This window comes from Heterodontus francisci, chromosome 11 (genome assembly GCF_036365525.1).
Source record: "Heterodontus francisci isolate sHetFra1 chromosome 11, sHetFra1.hap1, whole genome shotgun sequence".
NCBI lineage: Eukaryota > Metazoa > Chordata > Chondrichthyes > Heterodontiformes > Heterodontidae > Heterodontus > Heterodontus francisci.
Window position 1 is genome coordinate 67,540,993 of NC_090381.1, and position 25,031 is coordinate 67,566,023.

The 25,031-nt window shown below is 43.0% G+C and overlaps 1 protein-coding gene across 5 annotated transcripts in view; it reads left to right on the forward strand.

Annotated features, from left to right (window-relative positions):
* Nucleotides 1-25,031, forward strand: part of LOC137375294 (inactive N-acetylated-alpha-linked acidic dipeptidase-like protein 2) — a 1,073,632-nt gene that overhangs the window by 808,372 nt on the left and 240,229 nt on the right. For 4 of the 5 annotated variants that reach the window (XM_068042232.1, XM_068042233.1, XM_068042234.1 and 1 more), the window contains one exon: nucleotides 2,861-2,992. The exons of the other annotated variant lie outside the window; for it this stretch is intronic. In XM_068042232.1, the coding sequence (XP_067898333.1) occupies nucleotides 2,861-2,992 (132 nt within the window). The remainder of the gene's footprint in view (nucleotides 1-2,860; nucleotides 2,993-25,031) is intronic. 5 annotated transcript variants of the gene reach the window in all.

The window sequence follows — 25,031 nt, forward strand, 5'->3', positions numbered from 1 at the left end:
GTGGACCCAACCATAATTTGGTGTCTAATAGCAGCACAAACAGAAGCCACCCAACATCTGAGTTCTGCAGTGGAAGTTCAGACTGCTGTCATACAAAGTTAGCTTGCTGCCATTCAGCTCAGACTGTTGCCATCATAGCTGTAGATTACAGTGTGGAAAGGGACTTGCAGGGTCTCATAGCAATTCAACTATCTGTCCAACAGAGTACTAGGATTCTTGAGGCGCTGTCACAGGGGATTGACAGTGGCTCCATGGAGCTCAAGCCTGCTGTCCTCTCTGGGGAAGATAACATTCATCCTCCTACTACGCCAAGGCCCTTGCTGTTTCCAGTCAGCCAGCCAGCCCAGACAGCTGCCACCCATGCAGAGATGGTGCAGTCCATAGCCAGACCTTTTCGGCCCAGTTCTGCTCGAAGTCAACCTCCAAGGTAATTTACCATCTCCTCCACTGAAAGTTAATGGCCTTCCACCAGACGGTGGCCTAGTGGTAATGGACTAGTGGACTAGTAATCCAGAGGCCCAGGTTAATGGCCTGGGGACATGGGTTCAAAACCAAAAAAAATTAATTCAATTAATTAATAGAAAAATCTGAAAGCTAGTCTCAGCAATGGTGCCATGAAACTATCATCAATTTTTGTAAAACCCACCTGGTTCACTAATGCCCTTTCGGGAAGGAAATCTACCGTCCTTAACCCGCTCTAACCTACATGTGACTCCAGACCCACAGCAATGTGGGTGATTCTTCACTCCCCTTGGATGGCCTAGCAAGCCACTCAGTTGTCAAGGGCAATTAGGGATGGCCAATAAATGCTGGCCTTGCCAGCCCACATCTCATGAAAGAATAATTTAAAAAATAGCCACGCTGCAACCATTGGGATAGCACTGCATCGGAGACTCAGACAGGCAAAGGTACACAGAATGCAGCCACTAAGGGAATGCAGAAGGGTGATTTTCTGACTTGGCTTGTGCACGCATTATGGAATGATGTTATTCATAAATTTAATTTAAAATGTTAATTTTGTGGTGGCTTTTATTTTTGCCATGTGGCAAAGTGGACATTGTGATGGTCAGTGACAGAGTAAGACTGTTGCTGAATGGAGAATTGGGGTTGAAGTTACTGGCATCACACTCAGATGAATTGTTCACGTGCAGCCTGGGCAGAAAGGGGCTGCCTGGAATGTGCCCTCCCTTCCTCTTCCACCTCCTCCTCCTCCTCTTTCTCCTTCTCCTCATGCTTCTGCTCCTGAGCTGCTCACTCTGTAGCTGGGGGCAAGGGCTGACCCTTCATGAGCTTCTGCAACATGCAGCAGACCACTCCAAATTTTGACACATGCCCTCCTAAGTACTGCAGGTCTCCTCTAGAGCAGTCCAGGCAGCGCAGGTGTTGTTCCAGCCTGCCAATGTTCTGCTCCATCATGTTTTGTGTAGCAGCATAGCTTTCATTGTACGCATGCTACACACTGGAGTCATCAGTCATGTCATCAGCGGATGACCTTTGTCACTCAGTAGCTACCCTTTGGTTTACCACGGTGGCTCAAATGAAGTTGGGACAGCGCACTGTCGCAGAATAAAGGCATCATGACTGCTACCCGGGCTACCAGGCATTGACCTGCATGATTGGCTGCCTATGTTGACACACTAGCTGGATATTGAGGAAGTCGAATCACTTTTGATTCTGGTATAGGACAGAGTTGGCATTCGCCTGCAAAGTGATTTGTGTGCAGTAAATGGCAGCCTGCATCATGGGGAAGCCTGCAAATCTCATGAATCTGCATGTTCGCTCCACCTACTTGTCTCTGGCAAGAGAGAATGAAATGTAGTTAGCCCTCTTTGAATAGAGAGCCTCAGTGACCTCCCTTATGCAACAGTGGATGGTAAACTGTGAACTGCTCCAAATATTTCCAGCTCCAGCTGAAAAGAGCCAGGTGCATTAAAAGTTCATCGTTACAGTCAGCTTCAAAACCACTGGCAATGCCCGTTCTTGCCCTCCTCTATGCTTGTAGTTGTGGCTGCAGCAGGAGGCAGATTTGAGTGAGGACCACTGATGTGTAGGTCTCACACATTGTTCCTTTCTGACATTCAGGTAGGAAAATTGCTCCCTGAATACCCTGGGAGGCTATGGCCTCCAGTTGAGAGCGTTCTTCCCCCCACCATTAGTTTGTCCTGTTCTGCGTAGCCTTTGTTCATTCTCTCTGTCATGCTGTATTCCAATGCTTACTAGTGTACGTATATCTGGGAGTATGTTTTGTAGAAAAGCCTTGAAGTCAGCAAACAGTTCTACAGCACCTCCCATACCACTCCCTGTAGACTTCAGCAACTTTAAACAATTATAGAAAGCATCAAACACTTGTAGAATCATAGCAACAGCCAGAAGAAATCATCCAGCAACTAACCTGTAAGTGGTTGATGATCCAGTTAAGCAGCAGTTATGGTGGGGGGTGGCGGGGGTGGAGGGGGGGGGGGATCCTTCCTGCTGTTGGACACGTGTTCAGCTGTGCAATGTTAAAAGAGGGTTTTGGCTCAAGCATGGAGCTCCAAAATGGCACCATTTGTGTCAAATCAGCATCGTGCACTAATTGATGTCATCATCTGCTCACTTTGCATACCTCTGGTCGATGTTCACTGTGCTGCACTAATGCCTGAACCAGTATAGTGTCCAGTGCAATTCACCCTACAAGTGTGCGTGCACTACGTGAACATCATTTTGGAACTCTAAAGGCAGTTATCATTCTCAAAAAACAGGTGCTAATGAGCCCATTTTCTCACCCGATACTAATGCACAGAAACAAATACTGGAAAATAAATTGGTTTGATTCTTTATTTATCTGTTGTAATACAGCAGGCACATTATTATTTTTCAGGAGATGAAACATGTTCTGCAGAGTAACGCTGTGGCCTACATTAATCTATTCAAACCTGTTGTGGGAAACGGAAGCCTGAACACTGTGGCATCACCTTCCCTTCGGCAACTGGCAACAGATGTTATAAACATGGTATGTTCTACTCGGCAGGTGACCAAAATGCTGTGTATGGTAAAACTAAAAATTTGATTTTGTTGTAATCTATGTGCAGGGATCAGATGGGTAAATGTTGTAGTGAAAAATAATAGCATGACAGCAGGGCTTGGCCAGTTGGTACAATGAGGCGTGTCTCCATTTATGCTCTCTTTTTGCTCATTTGTGCATTTCTTCTTTTTAATTTGTAAATTTGTTTCTTTTTACTGGTGTCTTTTGTTCTCTTCCAGTCTGTATCTCTTATTTTGCTGTTTTGTTTCTCTGGTATTTTTTTAAATACTCTAATTTTCTAATTTCAGTGTTTCTCTTTTTATTTTGTTTGTGCCTTTATTGCAACTGTTTCTGTTATTAACCTGCCATTTTTTTCCACTTCCACAAAATGATCAAGGTGTCAAAACCATTATAATTTGCTAATTACAGGAAATTATGAGGACAGCAGAGACACTGGATGAAGCAAACAATTTGTGAAAGCATATGGGCTGGTTATGCAATCCAGCAAGCAAATGAAATGTGAAACTGATGATTGTTAAGTATTGCACATAATTTGAACAAATCTGGGATGTAAGCATACAATGGAATTGAATTAACCCAGGGAGATTTTGAAAGGAACTTGAGATTACCAGTAATCAGTTTAAATGCTCACATAATGTGGTAAAGTAATTTTGAAAGGTAATAGAATGTTAACATATATAGCCAGAATACATGAATATAAATCTAAAGAAGTTAAGCTAAGGCTAAAGTTACAAGGCAGTGATCATACTTCATTTTGGAATAAGTATTCTAATTTGATTGCCGTACCATAAAGAGATAAACTTCCATTAGAAAGGGTACAGACATGAGTAATAAGACTGATTCCAGTGAAAAGGGGATAAGCTGTGTAGAAAGACTGGAGAAGCTTATCTTTTACAGTCTACAGAGAAGGCTGTTAAGGAAGGTCCTCATTGCAGTATATAGATGGGGTGAGGTTTCCACTTTGGGCGCAATCGCCAATCAGGGTGCAAATTCTGCCCAAAATTGTGCTACTTTTAAGAACTGCTTTTTTCCCTCAAGATTCCACTCAGATTAATTTGCATATCAATGAATATAAAATCTGCCATGAATCAATGCAATTGGGCAGTGTTTTAGAATGTTTTTCTTAAATGTTTACTTGAAAAAATTCCTTGATATATTTAAGAGTGGTAACCTGATGCAGTTTGATTAATACAGCTGAAAATGGGTTTACTACAAAGAAAGGCATCTTTAATCAGTGTCTAGTCCACCACCTGAGAATAACCCAATTTTAAATAACTGAAAATGATTTTTAAAAACTATACCAAACAATTTCTAGTTACATTAGTCTATGCAGTCAGTTCCTTAGTAAATTCAAAAAAATCAAAAGCTTTCAAAACACTCCTATTAGTGTCTTTGTGTCTAAAACAAAAAGCTTAATTTTAGAGCCTCCTCGAAGATGGAATTAGCGGAAACTTGCAATGGCAATGAGTTTGATCTGGAGGCATGGCCAGTTTTCTGACTTCTGTTTTTTTAAACTAGTGCAAAAGATCACGGAAGCTCGATTTGCCCTGAATGTAATTTACGCTTAAAATTCAATAGTCTTTCATGCTGCTTTAGCCAATTTCGGATGAACTGTGCTGAAAAAAACCATTGCAACCTAGACCAAAATGTCAAATCGTATAAATGAAGTACAGCTGGATTATTGATTTGAAGTTCACCGAGTAAGCTGGACCAGAGTGAAAAATAAACAGCTTATTACTACTTATGTGTACTTGAGGTCCACTAAAAATAGTGGAATTAAAACACTGTAGTGGCTCCACCAGACTCTAGCTGTAACTCCAGAGGGAGACCAGTGGAAGCCTCTTGGAAAACAGCAGAAATAAATGTTACCCAGGGTGTTCTGTCTGAGTTATAGCAGTTGCAGTAAGTACATCACTGGACATGTAAATTTATTTCAGCACTTTGACAGTCACGAATATTTACTGAGTGCAATTACTCAGTGATTGGTTGTCATTTTTCTTTGTAAATGGTGGACATACTTTGTTTAGAAGTGCTTGTGTACATAAATGGCCCAGTAGTCTTGACAAGAAAGTGATGTCCCTGACATATCTAAACTCAAATTATAGTTAAAACCAGTATTCCTGCTTATGGAGGGTTATTGGGGCGGCACAGTGGCGCAGTGGTTAGCACCGCAGCCTCACAGCTCCAGCGACCCGGGTTCAATTCTGGGTACTGCCTGTGTGGAGTTTGCAAGTTCTCCCTGTGTCTGCGTGGGTTTCCTCCGGGTGCTCCGGTTTCCTCCCACATGCCAAAGACTTGCAGGTTGATAGGTAAATTGGCCATTAGCAATTGCCCCTGGTAGAGGTAGGTGGTCGGAAAATATAGGGACAGGTGGGGTTGTGGTAGGAATATGGAATTAGTCTAGGATTAATATAAATGGGTGGTTGGTGGTCGGCACAGACTCGGTGGGCCGAAGGGCCTGTTTCAGTGCTGTATCTCTAAACGAAACTAAACAATTAGAGAGATTCTCCTCCAACTAGCCTGTCTATTCCTTTTATTACACCTCGAAATCAGATCGTTGCTTAACCTGCTCATCCCCTGGCATATAACCTAAATTTACACAGTTTCTCATTTTTGCCTAAATTCCATAATTTCAGGTATTGTCCTGCTCACCAAGGGCAGTATAACCTTCCTATGGTGGATCAGAATGCTTCAGAAGCCACTACTGGTTCTTACTCACTTCATTAATTGATATTAACCTCTCTACACAAATTCTCAATTTATGATCCCAGTGCAGAGATCAGCTTCAGGAGAATAAATTTTTAAAATCCACCCTGATATATGGGGCTGTAGAAAATGGATCCATCTTCTTTTTCTTCCTTCCTACCCCACATAGGAAGCCTGTATTTTTCAAGAAGAGTGAGCTTTTATTTTTTTGTGCTCAGAACATAGAATTCTGAGTGTTTTTAAAAAAAAAACTGAGAAAAGGATTTTTGCTCAGTGAAAGACACCTGCAAAATAATTGGAATTCCTGTAATGTTTTGAAAGGAATTTCAGAACAAGAGTTGAATTTTATGGGTGTTTTGAAAGGAAGTTGAACTAGTACAAGGACAGGAAGGCCAGCAGTTTCAAGGAAACCACAGGAGTTTCACCTTTCTTCAAAGCAGCTTTTGAACCAGCGGGACACTGTGTCTGGACATGTGATCATGCACAGGAAGGTTCTTTTTTCGCCTTGGACCCTTTAAAAAACCTGTGAATTGGACAAAGGGCAGGCATTTGAAATCTTTGCATTGACCTGCTTGGAGCAAGAGAGAAAAGACCCAGAAAAGCATTACCTCTCTCTGTAAAGGAGGCTTGCATCTCTTGAAAAGGAATCCTGAATTTGCAAGGTGGCAGATTCTCATTGCCTCCTGTCTCTGAAGAATTCCTGCATCCACTGAGATTCCTGCTGCCTCCTGTGTTCTTAGAAATCCTGAAATCTGAAGAATTCTTCTACTGCTACACTGCTGCTTCAAAACCCAAGCAGACCTGTTGTTACATCCCTGAAGAAAGACCTATGTGATGCCTGCTGCAGTTAAATTGCCATGAACGCCTACCCATCACAGACTGTTCATCAACCTTGCCTGGAGAATGGCATCCAACTATTTGACTCTGGGACGCCTCACCGCACCAAAAAAGTCCTACCAGAACATGAATCTCAATTATTTTTATTATTCCTTCTATTCCTAAGAAACAGCTGCAAACTAAAAATCTTTTTTCCCTGATTAACCGGTTTCTTTTTGAATGTATGTGTGTGTGCATGAGGGTTAAGAAATTAAGGAGTTTTTCATATATATAGATTTATCTTGTTAGTAGTTAAGACCTATTATTTCTTTTCAATTAAATAGTTAATGTTGTTGTTGTTTAAAGAAACCTGGTTTGGTATGCTTTATTCTGGGGGGAAAAATGCTGAGTTTAATTTGGCTATTCATTGGTAGGTGGGAAACTTTATTTGCTATGCTATGACCTGTGGAGTCGTAGGACTAATTAACATTACGTTACTCCCATCTTGGTCGTAACGACTGTTAAACTAATTCTAGACTTAATTTGATGGACATTAGGCTTTAATATATCCAGAATAATTTATTATATCATGTCAAGTACGGCTGAATTTTACAATTCCGACATTATTAATAACAGGGCAGCTTTAATGTTCCCAGTCTTACCATTTTTTGTTGCTATCTGCTGTATTTTTTTATTCTTTCACGGGATGTGGGCATGCTGGCAAGACCAGTATTTGTTGCCCATCCATAATTGCCCTTGGCAACTGAGTGGCTTGCTAGGCCATTTCAGAGGGCAGTTAAGAGTCAACCACATTGCTGTGGGTTTGGAATCACATGTAGGCCAGACCAGGTAAGGATGGCAGATTTCCTTCCCTAAAGAACATTAGTGAACCAGATGGGTTTTTAACAACAATTGATAGTTTCATGGCACCATTACTGAGACTAGCTTTCAATTCCAGATGTTTTTTGATTAATTAATTGCATTAATTAATTGAATTTAAATTCCACCATCTTCCGTGGGATTTGAACCCATGTGCCCATTAGCCTGTGCCTCTGGATTACTAGTTCAGTGACATTACCACTACACCATGGTCTCCCGCACAGATAGTAAATAAGGCCACAATTGAGAGTTAGTTGAAAACAATCATGTCACTCCATGCTTCTTGAATTAGATTGTGTTTATACTGCTATAGTGCTACAAATCTCATGTTACAGTATTCACAGGGTTGTAGCCCATGAATTCCCTGTTGCCTGGATAATAACAGGATGAGTTACATAGACTGGAATTGGGGGATGCTGGGGGAGTGGTGGGGGTAAGGTAGCAAGCTGACTCCCAGTAGTCTCCCGTTGTCAACTAAAAGAAACTTGTTTAGAGGTGAAATAACACAGAACAGGCAATAACAAATCAGAAGCCTACTTTACACTCTGCCACAATGGGATTGAAAATCGGGTGGAGTGTAAAATAGACTGGCAATTCACTATTGCTCATTTTGCATTACATCCAGGATGAATTTCTAGCCCATTGATTCAGGTTATGAGTCATGAAATGTTTACAGATATTTAATATGTTGTTCAAACATGGTCTGCGGCAGTTCAAGAAGGCGACTCATCACCACCTTCTCAAGGGTAATTAGGGATGTACAATAAATGCTGGCCTAGCCAACAACACCCACATCCCATGAATGAATATGTAAAAAAAAGAATAGGTGGATTTTAAGATTACATTTTGCGCTGGATTTTCATTATGGTGGCGAAAAACAGGAATTGGGTCTGGTTATGGGTCAGAAACATGTCCCCTGTGAGAAGCTAATTCAGATTGCAATGTTCAAATGGGTAAGCCCTGAATTGGTATGGAGACGGGTTTCCTGTCCTCTTAGAACTAGTGGGATTGAAAATGGTAGCAGTGGGGGTGGGAGGAGAATCAGATCAAGTGTAGGGCTCATGTAGGCTTTCACAGCAGCTATCACTGAGGCTCCTTGTTGTCCTGAGGGAGATATCTGCCTTCCGCAGGCACCAGAGGGAAGCAAAATGTGACAGGGGAGCTGGAGAGCTGGCAGTAGGGGCACGGCAGACCCTTGCATCATTGATGCCCACCTGGATCTAATGCTGGAGGCTGTGAGGGAGAGGAGGGAACTGCCAGGCAAGTGAGCACATACATGGAGGAAGCTCTTGTTGTGGTCATGGACCAGTTGGACGTCGAGGCAGTGGAAGTCCTTCCTGTTGATGGATCTCACTGGTCAGTCGCTGGGTGTCTTGACAGCCACATGGTTGCAAGCAATGATGCCCTGCACATGGGGGAATCCAGCGATGGAGGCTGAACCCAATGCGCTCTGTGCCTGCGCAAGCCCATCTGTGTCAAGGCGGGTGTAGTCCCTGCCTCCTGGAAATGGCTTACATCACCTGCCAATGGCCTGATGAGCTGCTGACTGCAAATTGCCACCTAGTCCCACAGCTGATCCCTGGAACGACCCGGGTGCATAGAAGTTTAGGGTGACAGAGACCTTGACGGCTGCAGGTAGAGGACTGCCATGAGGTCTCAGATTGTTATGAATCAGAGCATACAGGACCGAGACCACCTGCCAGGATAGGCGCAGCTTCCTATGGCAATGGTGCTTTGTCATTTGCAATTGGCTGTCTCTTGGGCTGTGCACCCGACGTCTTGGCTAGCGCCTTCCTCGCCTTGCAATCACCCGCTGTGCTCCAATGACCTCCTGTTGTCAGGAGGTTTCATTTGCTGCAGCTCCTCCTGGCTTCTCTGTCCAATGTCAGAGTAAGCTGCTCCCATCTGAACTGCCACAGCTGTGCTTTGTGCGTTCACTGGACCTTCCCCTGCCAATCCCAGCTGCCCCAGTGATGCCAGTGGCCTCATGTCTTTCTCCAGTTTCTTGCACTCTGCCACTCACCACTGAGAAAAGCAAATATTACAAATGCAGCACGCTGTGGCACTTTTGAAGCAGCTGAGCATTTTTTGGATCTCTACAGTGTTTTAATCAGCTCTTCCCATAGCCCTCCTTGTCCCCCGCTGTGCTCTCCTCTTGAACACCCTGCTGTGTTCTCCTCATGGCGTCCTCCACATTCCCAGCCTTTGTAAATTAGAACCTGCTGCTGACAAGCCTGTTCACGAGATCTTCAATGAGCTCAACAGGCAATTAATTGGAGGCGTGCGTCCGACCTGTTCCCGCCCTCCCGGCATCCCTTTAAAAATAGCGTTGAATTCCGGAGGTGGCGGGTCTCAGTGCCAAGCCCTAAGAACGAGATCTTCAAATCACAGTCGCCTCTGCACCTGCACTCGGCGGGCTTTAAAATCCAACCTTTTATTTTCACTCTTGTTATCTTGCCATTTAGCATGATTCTTTTGCTAGCTGAACAGATACGCATTCTGTAGCTGCACCTCCTGCTGAGTTATGGATTGGGTGGTAAGAAATATGCTATCTTTTCAGGAAGATTTTATATTTTTGATGAGATCCTCTCAGCTGGCAGTAGCACTGGTAAATAGCAAAACTCAATTGGGTAAGATTTTTTTCTCTGTGCAACAAAATAATGAACTCATTCTTTATAAATGGTAACAAATGAAATCTTCCACTATTATGCATAAAATCAGGCTTAAGTGAATGGAGTACTGTATGAAGGAAAAGCTGACTGGGGTGAGTATAAAGATTTAACTTATGCCAGAAAAGTAAATAATTAGTGCAGACTTATTAACTTTATTGCAGAAGAAGCATATAGCTCACCATGATAAGCTGATATGACTTTGCAGGAACTTCTAAGCTTTTGTACTAGTTCTTGGGAATGAGGTGGGCCAAGTGGATCAAGTATCAGAAGGAGAGCATTTAGGGGACAGTGATCATGGTATCATAAAATTTAGGCTGGCAATGGAAAAGGACAAAGAACAATCCAGAGTAAGAATAATTAACTGGGGGAAAGCCAACTTCAAAGGGGTAAGAATGGAGCTGGGGGGAATAAATTGGAATCAACAGTTGGCAGGAAAACCAGTAGCTGAACGATGAAGAGATAGTCCAGGCACAGTCAAGGTATGTTCCGTCGAAGGGGAAAAGTAGGGCAAACAAACCCAGAGCTCCCTGCATGACAAAAGAGGTAGAGAGCAAGATAAAGAAGAAAGCGTGTGCTTATGACGGATGCCAGGTAGAACATATTATTGAGAACCGGGCTGAATATAGAAAGTCCAGAGGGGAAATGAAAAAGCAAATAAGAGAAGCAAAGAGAGAGCATGAAAAGAGACTGGCAGCTAGCATTAAAGGGAATCCTGATGTTTTCTATAGACATATAAATAGTAAAAGGGTGATAAAAGGAGGGGTAGAGCTGATTTCGGACCATAAAGGGGATTTACACATGGAGGCAGAGGGCATAGCTCAGGTATTAAATGAATACATTGCATCTGTCTTTACCAAGGAAGAAGATGCAACTCAGGCAATGGTGAAAGAGGAGGAAATTCAGATACTAGAAGGGTTTAAAATTGATTAAGAGGACGTATTACATAGAAATATAGAAAAAAGGAGCAGGAGTAGGTCATTCGGCCCTTTGAGCCTGCTCCACCATTCATTATGATCATGGCTGATCATCCAACTCAGTAGCCAGTTCCCGCTTTCGCCCCATACCCTTTGATCCCTTTAGACCCAAGAGCTATATCTAACTCCTTCTTGAAAACATACAATGTTTTGGCCTCAACTGCTTTCTACGGTAGCGAATTCCACAGGCTCACCACTCTCTGGGTGAAGAAATTTCTCCTCATCTCAGTCCTGAAAGGTTTACCCCGTATCCTTAGACTATGACCCCTGGTTCTGGACTCCCCCCTCCATCGGGAACATCTTTCCTGCATCTACCCCGTCAAGTCCTGTTAGAATTTTATAGATTTCACTCTTCTGAACTCCAGTGAATATAATCGTAACCGACTAAATCTCTCCTCATACGTCAGTCCCGCCATCCCAGGAATCAGTCTGGTAAACCTTCGCTGCACTCCCTCTATAGAAAGAACATCCTTCCTCAGATAAGGAGACCAAAACTGCACACAATATTCCAGGTGTGGCCTCACCAAGGCCCTGTATAATTGCAGCAAGACATCCCTGCTCCTGTACTCGAATCCTCGCGCTATGGCCAACAGACCATTTGCCTTTTTTACCGCCTGTTGCACCTGCATGCTTACCTTCAGCGACTGGTGTACGAGAACACCCAGGTCTCGCTGCATATTCCCCTCTCTCAGTTTATAGCCGTTCAGATAATAATCTGCCTTCCTATTTTTGCTACCAAAGTGGATAACCTCACATTTATCAACATTATACTGCATCTGCCATGCATTAGCCCACTCACTCAACTTGTCCAAATATCCCTGAAGCCTCTCTGCATCCTCCTCACAACTCACCCTCCCACCCAGTTTTGTGTCATCTGCAAATTTGGAGATATTACATTTAATTCCCTCATCTAAATCATTCATGTATATTGTGAATAGCTGGGGTCCTAGCACCGATCCCTGCGGTACCCCACTAGTCACTGCCTGCCATTCGGAAAAAGACCCATTTATCCCAACTCTTTGTTTCCTGTCTGCCAACCAATTTTCTATCCATCGCAATACATTACCCCCAATCCCATGCGCTTTAATTTTACACGCTAATCTCTTATGTGGGACTTTGTCAAAAGCCTTCTGAAAGTCCAAATAAACCGCACCACTGGCTCCCCCTATTAGATAGGCTGTCTGTACTTAAAGTGGATAAAGCACCAGGAGCAGATGAGATGCATCCAAGGATACTGAGGGAAGTGAGGGTGGAAATCGCAGAGGCACTGGCCATAATATTTCAGTCTTCCTTATACTCAGGGGTGGTTCCAGAGGACTGGAGAATTGCAAATGTTACACACTTGTTCAAAAAAGGGTGGAAAGGGTGTAAAGATAAGCAACTAAGGCCAGTCAGTTTAACTTCGGTGGTGGGGAAACTTCTAGAAAAAATAATTCGGGACAAAATTAATAGTCACATTGTCAAATGTGGGTTAATTAAGGAAAGCCAGCATGGATTTCTTAAGGGAAAATCATGTTGAACTAACTTGCTGGAGTTTTTTGAGGAGGTAACAGAGAGGGTTGATGAAAGCAATGCTGTTGACGTAGTGTACATGGACTTTCAAAAGGCTTTTGATACAATACCACACAACAGACTTCTGAGCAAGGTTATAGCTCTGGGAATAAAAGGGACGGTAGCAACATGGATACAGAATTGGCTGAGTAACAGGAAACAAAGAGTCGTGGTTAATGGATGTTTTTTGGGCTGGAGGAAGGTTTGTAGTGGAGTTCCCCAGGGGTCAGTGTTGGGACCCTTACTTTTCCTGATATATATTAATGACCTAGACCTTGGTGTACAGGGCACAATTTCAAAGTTTGCAGATTATACAAAACTTGGAAGCATTGTGAACTGTGAGGAGGATAGTGCAGAACTCCAAAAGGATGGAGACAAGTTAGTGGAATGGGCAAATGCAAACATACAAATTAGGAGTGGGAGTAGGCCACTCGGCACCTCGAGCCTGCTCCGCCATTCAGTAAGTTCATGGCTGAACTGATGACTCCATATTTCCACCTACCCCCAATAACCTTTCACCCCCTTGCTTATCAAGAATCTATCGATCTCTACCTTAAAAATATTCAAAGACTCTGCTTCCACTGCCTTCTGAGGAATAGAATTCCAAAGCACTGGAGTGCTGACTTGGGTTGCAATAGAGTGCTACAATGAAAGTTTGGTAAATGAGGATAATTAAGGGTTAATTTTATCTTCAATCTAATCTGTCTTTTATTTAGCAGATCAACTTAACAGTTGCCGTTAGGGTTGGGGAAGGTGAGTTTTAGACCAGCTTTAAACAGGGTTCGCTCAGGCTCTGCTTGCAGCTGCACCTTGTTAATTAGAGAATTGGCTTAAACCAGTTTTCAGGGGGCGAGAGTCAGTCAGTATAAAAGTGAGCCATCTTACAGTGCTGACTTTGTTTGCATTGGAATGCTGACTTGGGTTGCAATAGCGTGCTACAGTGGAAGTTTGGTAAGTGAAGAAGTTCTGTAAGGAGGGAGCGAGGAGCTCCTTTCATTTCCTCCCTGTCCTCAGAGTGAGGGGAGCCCAGAGCTTTCAAAGAGCACAGCTGACTGGGAGAAGACTCGGAAGGCAGAGTTCCGGACCGGTAAGTATAAAAAACTTACCTCTGGTAAAAAAAACTGAAAGTGACGTCACAGGAAAGCTGTGACCTGGTTGGCTGGTGGGGAATTTTTTTTTACTGAATTTGAAAATAAAACATTGATAAAAATTGATTAAAACCCTAATTAACTAATTAATAAATAGAGTAACTAAACCAGAGGGAGGAGATTACTGTATTTAGTTATCATTTAATATTTATAGTCGGAATCTAGCACTAGGGACCATATAGTTATAACAATTTAGTAAGGATTTAATAAGTATTTATTTATCTTAAATTAATTTATTAATTAGTGCTAGAAATGTCAATTAGAGGGGCGAAGTGCTTCACCTGTGAGATGTGGGAGGTGCGTGACGCTTCCAGTGTTCCAGACGACTACATCTGCAGGAAGTGTACCGAGTTGCAGTTCCTCACAGACCGCATGGATCGGTTGGAGCAGCAACTGGATGCACGTAGGAGCATGCAGGTGGCAGAGAGTGTCATAGACAGGAGTTTTAGAGAAGTGGTTACACCCAAGGTGCAGGCAGATAGATGGGTGACCGCTAGAAGGGGCAGGCAGTCAATGCAGGAATCCCCTGTGGCTATCCCCCTCTCTAACAAGTATACCGTTTTGGATACTGTTGGGGGGGATGGCCTATCAGGGGAAAACAGCAGCAGCCAGAGCAGTGGCACCACGTCTGGCACTGTTGTTCAGCAGGGAGGGACAAAGCGCAGAAGAGCAATAGTTATAGGGGACTCTATAGTCAGGGGCACAGATAGGCGCTTCTGTGGACGTGAAAGAGACTCCAGGATGGTATGTTGCCTCCCTGATGCCAAGGTCAAGGATGTCTCTGAATGGACAGGGGGCATTCTGAAGGGGGAGGGTGAACAGCCAGACGTTGTGGTACACATCAGTACCAATGACATAGGCAGGAAGAGTGACGAGGTCCTGCAGGGGGAGTTTAGGGAGTTAGGTAGAAAGTTAAAAGACAGGACCTCTAGGGTTGTAATTTCGGGATTACTCCCTGTGCCACGTGCCAGTGAGGCTAGAAATAGGAAGATAGTGCAGCTAAACACGTGGCTGAACAGCTGGTGTAGAAGGGAGGGTTTCAGATATCATTGGGATCTCTTCAGGGACCTGGACAAGAAGGACAGGTTGCATTTAAACTGGAGGGGCACAAATATCCTGGCTGTGAGGTTTGCTAGCGTCACTCGGGAGGGTTTAAACTAGTGTGGCAGGGGGGTGGGAACCAGAGCAGTAGGACAGCAAGTGAAATAAATGAGGGGGAACTAGTAAATAAGGCCAGTAAGACTAAGAGGAAGAGCAGGCAGGGAGATGTTGCGGAGCACAGAGGGACTGGTGGTCTGAAGTGCATTTGTTTCAATGCGAGAAGTATAACAGGTAAGGCAGATGAACTTAGAGCTTGGATTAGTACTTGGAACTATGATGTTGTTGCTATTACAGAGACTTGGTTGAGGGAAGGACAGGATTGGCAGCTAAATGTTCCAGGATTTAGAAGCTTCAGGCGGGATAGAGGGGGATGTAAAAGGGGTGGGGGAGTTGCATTACTTGTTAAGGAGAATATCACAGCTGTACTGCGGGAGGACACCTCGGAGGGGTCGTGCAGCGAGGCAATATGGGTGGAGCTCAGGAATAGGAAGGGTGCAGTCACTATGTTGGGGGTTTTCTACAGGCCTCCCAACAGCCAGCGGGAGGTAGAGGAGCAGATATGTAGACAGAATTTGGAAAGGTGGAAAGGTAACAGGGTTGTAGTGGTGGGTGATTTTAACTTCCCCTATATTGACTGGGACTCACTTATTGCTAGGGGCTTAGATGGGGCAGAATTTGTAAGGAGCATCCAGGAGGGCTTCTTGAAACAATATGTAGATAGTCCAACTAGGGATGGGGCTGTACTGGACCTGGTATTGGGGAATGAGCCCGGCCAGGTGGTTGAAGTTTCAGTAGGGGAGCATTTCGGGAACAGTGACCATAATTCCATAAGTTTTAAGGTACTTGTGGATAAGGATAAGAGTAGTCCTCGGGTGAAGGTGCTAAACTGGGGGAAGGCTCATTATAACAATATTAGGCAGGAACTGAAGAATTTAGATTGGGGGCGGCTGTTTGAGGGTAAATCAACATCTGAAATGTGGGAGTCTTTCAAATGTCAGTTGATTAGAATCCAGGACCAGCATGTTCCTGTGAGGAAGAAGGATAAGTTTGGCAAGTTTCGGGAACCTTGGATAACGCGGGATATTGTAAATCTAGTCAAAAAGAAAACGGAAGCATACGTAAGGGCTGGAAGGCTAGGAACAGACGAATCCCTTGAGGAATATAAAGACAGTAGAAAGGAACTTAAGCAAGGAGTCAGGAGGGCTAAAAGGGGTCATGAAACGTCTTTGGCAAACAGGATTAAGGATAATCCCAAGGCTTTTTATACATGTATAAAGAGCAAGAGGGTAACTAGGGAAAGGGTTGGTCCGCTCAAGGCCAGAGAAGGGAATCTATGTGTGGAGCTAGAGGAAATGAGTGAGGTACTAAATGAGTACTTTACATCAGTATTCACCAAAGAGAAGGACTTGGTGATGATGAGCCTAGGGAAGAGAGTGTAGATAGTCTCAGCCATCTCATTGTCAAAAAGGAGGAGGTGTTGGGTGTCTTGCAAAGCATTAAGGTCGATAAGTCCCCAGGGCCTGATGGGATCTACCCCAGAATACTGAGGGAGGCAAGGGAAGAAATTGCTGGGGCTTTGACAGAAATCTTTGCATCCTCATTGGCTACAGGTGAGGTCCCAGAGTACTGGAGAATAGCCAGCGTTGTTCCTTTGTTTGTTTAAGAAGGGTAGCAAGGATAATCCAGGAAATTATAGGCCGGTGAGCCTTACATCAGTGGTAGGGAAATTATTAGAGAGGATTCTTCGGGATAGGATTTACTCCCATTTGGAAACAAATTGACTTATTAGCGAGAGGCAGCATGGTTTTGTGAAGGGGAGGTCGTGTCTCACTAATTGATTGAGTTTTTTGAGAAAGTGACAAAGATGATTGATAAAGGAAGGGCAGTGGATGTTATCTATATGGACTTCAGTAAAGCCTTTGACAAGGTCCCTCATGGCAGACTAGTACAAAAGGTGAAGTCACACGGGATCAGATGTGAGCTGGCAAGATGGATACAGAAATGGCTCTGTCATAGAAGACAGAGGGTAGCAGTAGAAGGGTGCTTTTCTGAATGGAGGGATGTGACTAGTGGTGTTCCGCAGGGATTAGTGCTCTTTGTAGTATATATAAATGATTTGGAGGAAAATGTAGCTGGTCTGGCTAGTAAGTTTGTGGACGACACAAAGGTTGGTGGAGTTGCGGATAGTGATGAGGATTGCCAGAGGATACAGCAGGATATAGATTGGTTGGAGACTTGGGCAGAGAAATGGCAGATGGAGTTTAATCCGGACAAATGTGAGGTAATGCATTTTGGAAGATCTAATGCGGTTGGGAGGTATACAGTAAATGGCAGAACCCTTAGGAGTGTTGACAGGCAGAGAGATCTGGGCGTACAGGTCCACAGGTCACTGAAAGTGGCAACGCAGGTGGATAAGGTAGTCAAGAAGGCATACGGCATGCTTGCCTTCATCGGTCGGGGCATAGAGTATAAAAATTGGCAAATCATGCTGCAGCTGTACAGAACTTTATTTAGGCCACATTTAGAATATTGCGTGCAATTCTGGTCGCCACACTACCAGAAGGACGTGGAGGCTTTGGAGAGGGTACAGAAGAGGTTTACCAGGCTATTGCCTGGTCTGGAGGGTATTAGCTATGAGGAGAGGTTGGATAAACTCGGATTGTTTTCACTGGAACGATGGAGGTGGAGGGGTGACATGATAGAGGTTTACAAAGTTATGAGCGGCATGGACGGAGTGGATAGTCAGAAGCTTTTTCCCAGGGTGCAAGAGTCAGTTACTAGGGGACATAGGTTTCAGGTGAGAGGGGCAAAGTTTAGAGGGGATGTGCGAGGCAAGTTCTTTATACAGAGGGTGGTGAGTGCCTGGAACTTGCTGCCGGGGGAGGTGGTGGAAGCCGGTACGATAATGACGTTTAAGAGGCATATTGACAAATACATGAATAGGATGGGAATAGAGGGATACGGTCCCCGGAAGTGCAGAAGGTTTTAGTTTAGGCAGGCATCAAGATCGGCGCAGGCTTGGAGAGCCGAATGGCCTGTTCCTGTGCTGTACTGTTCTTTGTTTTTGTTCTTTGACTCACAACCCTCTGAGAGAAAAAAATTCTCCTCATCTGTCTTAAATGGGCAACCCCTTATTTTTAAACAGTGACCCCTCGTTCTAGATTCTCCCACAAGAGGAAACATCCTTTCCACATCCACCCTGTCAAGACCTCTTTGGATCTTATGTTTCAATCAAGTCACCTTCTAAGTTACATGTGCTCTTCTAAGTTCCAGCAGATACAAGCCTAACCTGTCCAATCTTTCCTCATAGGACAGCTCGCAGCTTGCCCATTCCAGGTATTAGTCTAGTGAAGCTTCTCTGTACTTCCTCCAACGCATTTACATCCTTCCTTAAATAAGGAGACGAATATTGTACACAGTACTCCAGATGTGGTCTCACCAATTCCCTGTATAGCTGAAGCATAACCTCCCTCCTTTTGTATTCAATTCCCCTCGCGATAAACAATAACATTCTATTAGCTTTCATAATTACGTGCTGTACCCGCCCACTAACTTTTTGCGATTCATGCACTAGGACACCCAGATCCATCTGCATCTCAGAGCTCTGAAATCTCTCACCATTTAGATAATATGCTTTTTTATTCTTCCTGCCAAAGTGAACAATTTCACACTTTCCCACATTATACTTCATTTGCCAGGTCTTTGCCCACTCACTTAACCTATCTATATCCCTTTGTCGCCCCCTTATGTCCTCTTCACAAGTTACTTTCCTACCTATCTTTGTGTCATCAGCAAATTTAGCAACCATACCTTCGGTCCCTTCATCTAAGTCATTTATATAAATTGTAAAAAGTTGAGGCCCCAGCACAGATCCCTGTGGCACACCACTCTTTACATCTTGCCAACCAGAAAATGACCCATTTATGCCTACTGTCCGTTACCTGTTAGCTAGCCAATCTTCTATCCATGCCAAAATGTTATCCCCTACACCATGAGCTTTTATTTTCTGCAATAACCTTTGACGGGGCACCTTATTAAATACCTTCTAGACATCTAAGTACAATACATCCACCGGTTCCCCTTTATCCACAGCACATGTAACTCATTCAAAGAACTCCAATAAATTGGTTAAACATGATTTCCCTTTCACAAAACCATGTTGACTCTGCCTGATTACCGTGAACTTTTCTAAATGTCCTGCTATAACGTCTTTAATAATATCTTCTAACATTTTCCCTATGACAGATGTTATGCTAACTGGCCTGTAGTTTCCTGCTTTCTGTCTCCCTCCCTTTTTGAATAAAGGAGTTACATTTGCTATTTTCCAATCTAACAGAACCTTCCCCGAATCTAGAGAATTTTGGAAAATTAAAACTAACGCATCATCTATCTCACTAGCCACTTCTTTTAACACCCTAGGATGAAGTCCATCAGGACCTGAGGACTTGTCAGCCCGCAGCTCCAACAATTTGTTCAGTACCACTTCCCTGGTGATTGTAGTTTTCTTGAGTTCCTCCCTCCCTTCCATTTCCTGACTTGTAGATAATACTGGGATGTTACTTGTATCCTCAGTAGTGAAGACCGATGGAAAATATCTGTTCAATTCATCTGCCATCTCCTTATTATCCATTATTAATTCCCCAGACTCAGAATCAATGCTCACCAATGCAGACAGGTGGCAGATGAAGTTCAATGTAGAGAAACGTGAAGAGATTCATTTTGGTAGGAAGAACGTGGAGCGACATTATAAAATAAAGGGTACAATTCTAAAAGGGTTGCAGGAGCAGAGGAATCTGGGTGTATATGTGGATAAGTCATTGAAGGTGGGAGGACAGGTTGAGTGAGCAGTTAATAAAGCATACAGTATCCTGGCTTTATTAATAGGGTCATCGAGTACAAGAGCAAAAAATTTATGTTGAACTTGAATGAGATACTAGTTTGGCCTCAGCTTGAGTATTGTGTCCTGTTCTGGGCGCCGCACTTTAGGAAAGACACAAGGGCATTGGAGAGAGTACAGAAAAGATTCACGAGAATGGTTCCAGGAATGAGGAACTTCCGCTATGAAGATAGAATGGAGAAGTTGGGACTGTTTCCTTGGAGAAGAGAATGCTGAGAGGTGATTTGATGGAGGTATTCAAAATCATGAGGGGTGTGGACAGAGTAGATAGAGAGAAAATGTTCCCACTCATGAAAGGATCAAGAATGAGACGGCACAGATTTAAAGTATTTGGTAAGAGAAGCAAAAGTGACATAAGGAAAACCTTTTTCACGCAGCGAGTAGTTAAGGTCTAGAATGTGCTGCCTGGGAGTGTGGTGGAGGCAGGTTCAATTGAAGCATTCAAAAGGGAATTAGACTGTTATATGAAAAGGAAGAATGTGCAGGGTGCTGGGGAGAAGGAGGGGGAATGGACCTTAGGGAATTGATCTTTCATAGAACCGGTCTGGACATGATGGGCTGAACGGCCTCCTGCACTGTAACAATCCTGTGATTCTCTGAGGTGAATTATGAAAATATTTCTATGGAGCTATGTAGGCTATTTACGGACATATATTTATGAAGACATTTTGCCCACCATATATAGACTGGAAATGAACAGGTCACTGTTACAATTATGGACATATCAGCCATGATCTTATTGAATGGCGGAGCAGGCTCGGAGGGCCAAATGGCCTACTTCTGCTCCTAATTCCTATATTCGTATGGACAGTGGTAACATGGCAAACATGTTGAGCCTCCATTTCTAGCTAATCTTTCCAACATTGAATTCTAGCATTATGTGTTTGTTTGTACATTTTCCTGTAATCTTCTTTCTCAAATATTTCAATGCTGTCCTGGCCAGCCTCCCACCTTTCATCCTCTGTAAATTTCAGCCCATCTAAACTCTGCTGCCTGTATCCTAACTCACACCATGTCCCCTTTACCCATCGCCCCACTGCTCGCTAACATACATTGGCTCCTGGTCCGATAATACCTCCATTTTAAATTTCTCATCTTGTTTTTAAATCCTTCCATGGCCTTGTCCTTCTCTATCTCTCTGGCCTCCTACGACAACCCGCTGAGATCTCTGCACTCCTCCAATTCTGGCCTTTGCACATCCTTGATTTCCTTTACTCCACCATTGGTGGCTGTGCCTTCAACTGCTTAGGCCCTAAGTTCTGAATTCCCTCTCAAACCTCTCGACCTTTCTACCTCTCTCTCTCTCTCTTCTAAGATGCTCCTTAAAACCTACCTCTATGAGCAAGCTTTGTTCATCTTTGATTTTGTTTGTTATCTGATCCTGTGAAGCACATTAGGACGTTTTGCTACAATAAAGGCACTATATAAATGTAAGTTGTAAGAAGTGCTCCATTCTACCAGTGCCATCCCTTGATTTGTTCACAAAAATACACTAAAATACAAAATAGCCAGAAGTATAATCTGACTAATGGGAACAAATGAATTCAGTACATCATTTTGTCATTAAATATTTCAGTAGCAATTCACAAGTTTAACAAAAAATGCAATAGAAACTTAGTTTGAAAGATGAAATCAGTTCTGTAATATTGTTCATACATCACTAAAATGAGACTACAAGACTTCAGGTTCATTGTGTTGGACTTTCAAAGTTTTTGAAGTTACTTAGTTACCCAGTCGTTCTTTGTGAAAATGATAATGTTTACAGAAAAAAACTAACAAAATAGATTTAACTCTTTTTGCACATCTGCAATTGGCACAAAGCACAAAGGTGTAACCTGCCAAATGCTCAGACTACAATGCATTAGCCTGACGAAAATGTTGAACATTTGGCCTCATCTCTCCAACCAGATCAAACCTCAATATGTGATTCACTTATTTGGGTGGAAGATGAACTTTGTAGCCATATTTTTCCTAATCTAAGGTCAATTTTTGCTTTCCTGCCTCCAGAATGAATGGAGGGATGCTAGAATCACAGGAGCAGAATTGCATTCAGTAATTAAACAAATTTCAAAGAACAAGTATGATGTTAAACAGAGAAGGAGAATATGGAGAAACAGATCACAGGGATGGAAACAGAATAAAGAAGTTGAATAGATGTGGACTACTAATTTGCAAATGATTACACACACCATACGTGCCCATAGCACCCTACTTCATGTTTTGCAGCCCACAAGCAATGTGTTAGCCAAAAGAGAGTGGAATGTGTTGATTTACCAGTAACTGAAATGCTTATTGATCAATCCTTGCAAGACACTGACAATTTGCTCAATACAATACTATATTTGATTTCATTTATAGTCAAACTGGAGCAATGATGATGAAAATGTGTTGCTATTTTCACTGTACACCATTGACTTAAAGGAGGATTGACTTAAAAATGAAACAACTCGAAAGTGGTAATAGCTTTAAGATTCTACACTTTTTGTGACTATTTCATTGTTGCTTTTTTTTTGTAAAAATGATAGTGACGTTATCACTGAGAGAATTGGTCGATAAGAGTTAATGAACTAGAATGTTATCCCCACTGGGGCTAGGGTCAGATAGCTCCATTACACCCTGGGGCCATTTTTGTGGAGGCAGGATGGGAGTGAGGGTTGGGGGCAGCATGCCTACCTGCCCGCACGCAGTTGGTAGCCAGTTAAGGCCAGTCAAAGAAGGACAACTAGGATTTTCCAGTCAGCCTCCACGTTCCCGCAGGCATGGGGGCAGTTTAGCTCCATAGAGGCAGCCTCCCAGCGGCAGACTGAGGGGGCTAGTGCTCCAGGCAGGCCTAGAGGCTCTCCCTGACTGCTTGGGTGCTGTGGCAACCACAGGTTGCCCTGTAGGGGGGCTTCCTCCCCAACATTGGTAGCCTGGCTAAAAAAAAAATTTAAATTTAAAGAAGTTAGAGAGAGGGCACCTGCATTTTGAAGCGCCCTCTCCCTAACTCACTTTCCATTACGGGCTGCTGCTCCTTTCAAGCTGCAAGGCCTCTGATTGACCTTCCAACTTTGACAGCCCGCCTGCCATCCTTAATTGTACAGTGAACCTGCCATTAATTGGCCGTCCCGGGTAAAATAACAATGAATGACTGTTTCCCATGCAGTGCGGACTTCTGACCCACATGTCAACCTGACGAGGGGTTCAGAAGCCCACAGGGAAAAACCTGCCCGCTGAAACTGATTATGTGAAGAAGAAGAACAACTTGCATTATGTAGCACCTTTTAATATAGTAAGAAATCCCAAGGTGATGAACAGGAACGATTATCAAAGAAAATTTAGCATCAAACCACAAGTGATAATAAGACAGGCAAGTTGATGAGCATCTTAAAGGAGGAGAGAGAGGTGGGGAGGTTTCGGGAAGGAATTCAAAGCTTAGGGCCAAGGAGGCTGAAGGCAGAACTGTCAATGGTGAAGTGAAGAAAATGGGGGATATGCAAAGAGATTTCAGTAGGTTTTAGGGCTGGAAGAGGTTACAGAGGTAGGGAGGGGCAAAGCCATGGATAGATTTGAAAACCAGGATGAGAATTTTAAAATCAAGGTGTTGCCAGACCAGGAGCCAATATAGGTCAGTGAGCACAGGAGTGATGAGTAAAAGGGACTTGGTGCAAATTATGAAGTGGGCAGCAGAGTTTTGGATGAGATTGTGTTTGTGGAAGATGCAAGGTAACAAGCTTGTCTGAAGAGAAGTTGAGGTGCTAACAATTTCTACAATTAATAATTCAGGATTCTTTAGTGTTATAATTTCATCTTCCTTACACTGATGCACAAAATATCCTAATTCCCCTAATAATACAGCACTAACCACTTAAAATAATATTAAAAACTAACAGAAACATAGATAAAAACAATAGGATATTAACTTCAATTATTCTTTTAGATCTCCTTATTTAATTTTGCTATAAATTAATGCACTTTTTAAAAAAGCTCAATTTATGTAATTTTGCTCAATAGTACACCTTTACATATAATATTACTCTGTTTTAAGGGTCAGCTTCAGTAGATTATTTTTTATTTGCGGTTCAGCAAAATCCATGTACAATGTCAGCCCATCAATCAGTTTTGACATATTCCACCAGTTGGTTTGGCTTCTTGCTAAGACTGCTTGTCAAAATATTTGTTAACTTTACAGGATGCACAAAATGTAACCTAACATTTGCATTATACCAGACTGAACACAAAACTTGTCAGATTTATCAACATGTGGATAGAGATGCTGCTGCTACAAGCTTTTTGAGCATAATACAAATCACACAATACATATTTTGCTGTTCAAGGAAAATTCTTACTTTAATTCCTACCAGCAATATGTTAATGTTAGCTTAGTTTCAACAATGAATTTACTTTAATGTTATAAATAGATTTTTTACAAATTCCTGTCAATCTGACCTTTGGATTTGAAAAAACTTGTGTATTTTTTCAAAGAACAATAACCTATTAACCTACTTTAATTAAGCTAAGTTTGGGCATTTGGGTGAACAAATTCTTAATTTCACACAGAAAATGTGATCCGGACTAATAATTTACAGGAATGCACTATGTCATGAAGACCCCCACTTGCCAAGAATGAGGCATATTAATTTTGTCATGAACATTAATTTAACTGTTGCTGGAGTGAAGAAATGACTTGTTTAAAGAGAGCACCAGACATTTGGCTGGAGGATATTTGCATACTAACAGACAGTCGCCTAGTAAAAGACAGTGGGAATGCTGACTAACTCAATTAACAGAGATAGTCTGGGCAATGGTGATTCACATCTTGTCGGTGCAAGAGACAGCACTAACCCCCCACCCCCCCACCACGCCACTCCCATCCCCACCGAGAACTTTGAAATCCACAAACTGTAGGAGTGGTTGTTCCCAAATAAGGGGTTAGTCACAAGACTAACCTGCTGGCCAACTTGGAATTTTGAATTGTGCTCACAAAACAGTTTGAAGACAGACTTCAGATTGCAACTGAACCTGGAACAAGAGAGCCTCTCATCTGGCTGGCTCTCTCTCGCTTTCTCACAAACCTCTGGACCCACTGAAGTCCCTTAAACCTCAAGAGAGAAAAGACTCCTACATTGAAACAAGTTAAAGCGTGCACTGGGCCCCAACGAACGACAAGACTTACCGGTAACCAAAGACTCCATGTCGAACTCAAAGGACTGTAATTACAACCCAGTTATTGTCTCAAACCTTTCCCCTTTATTCTTTCTAGTTTTTCTGTCTCTATCTGCG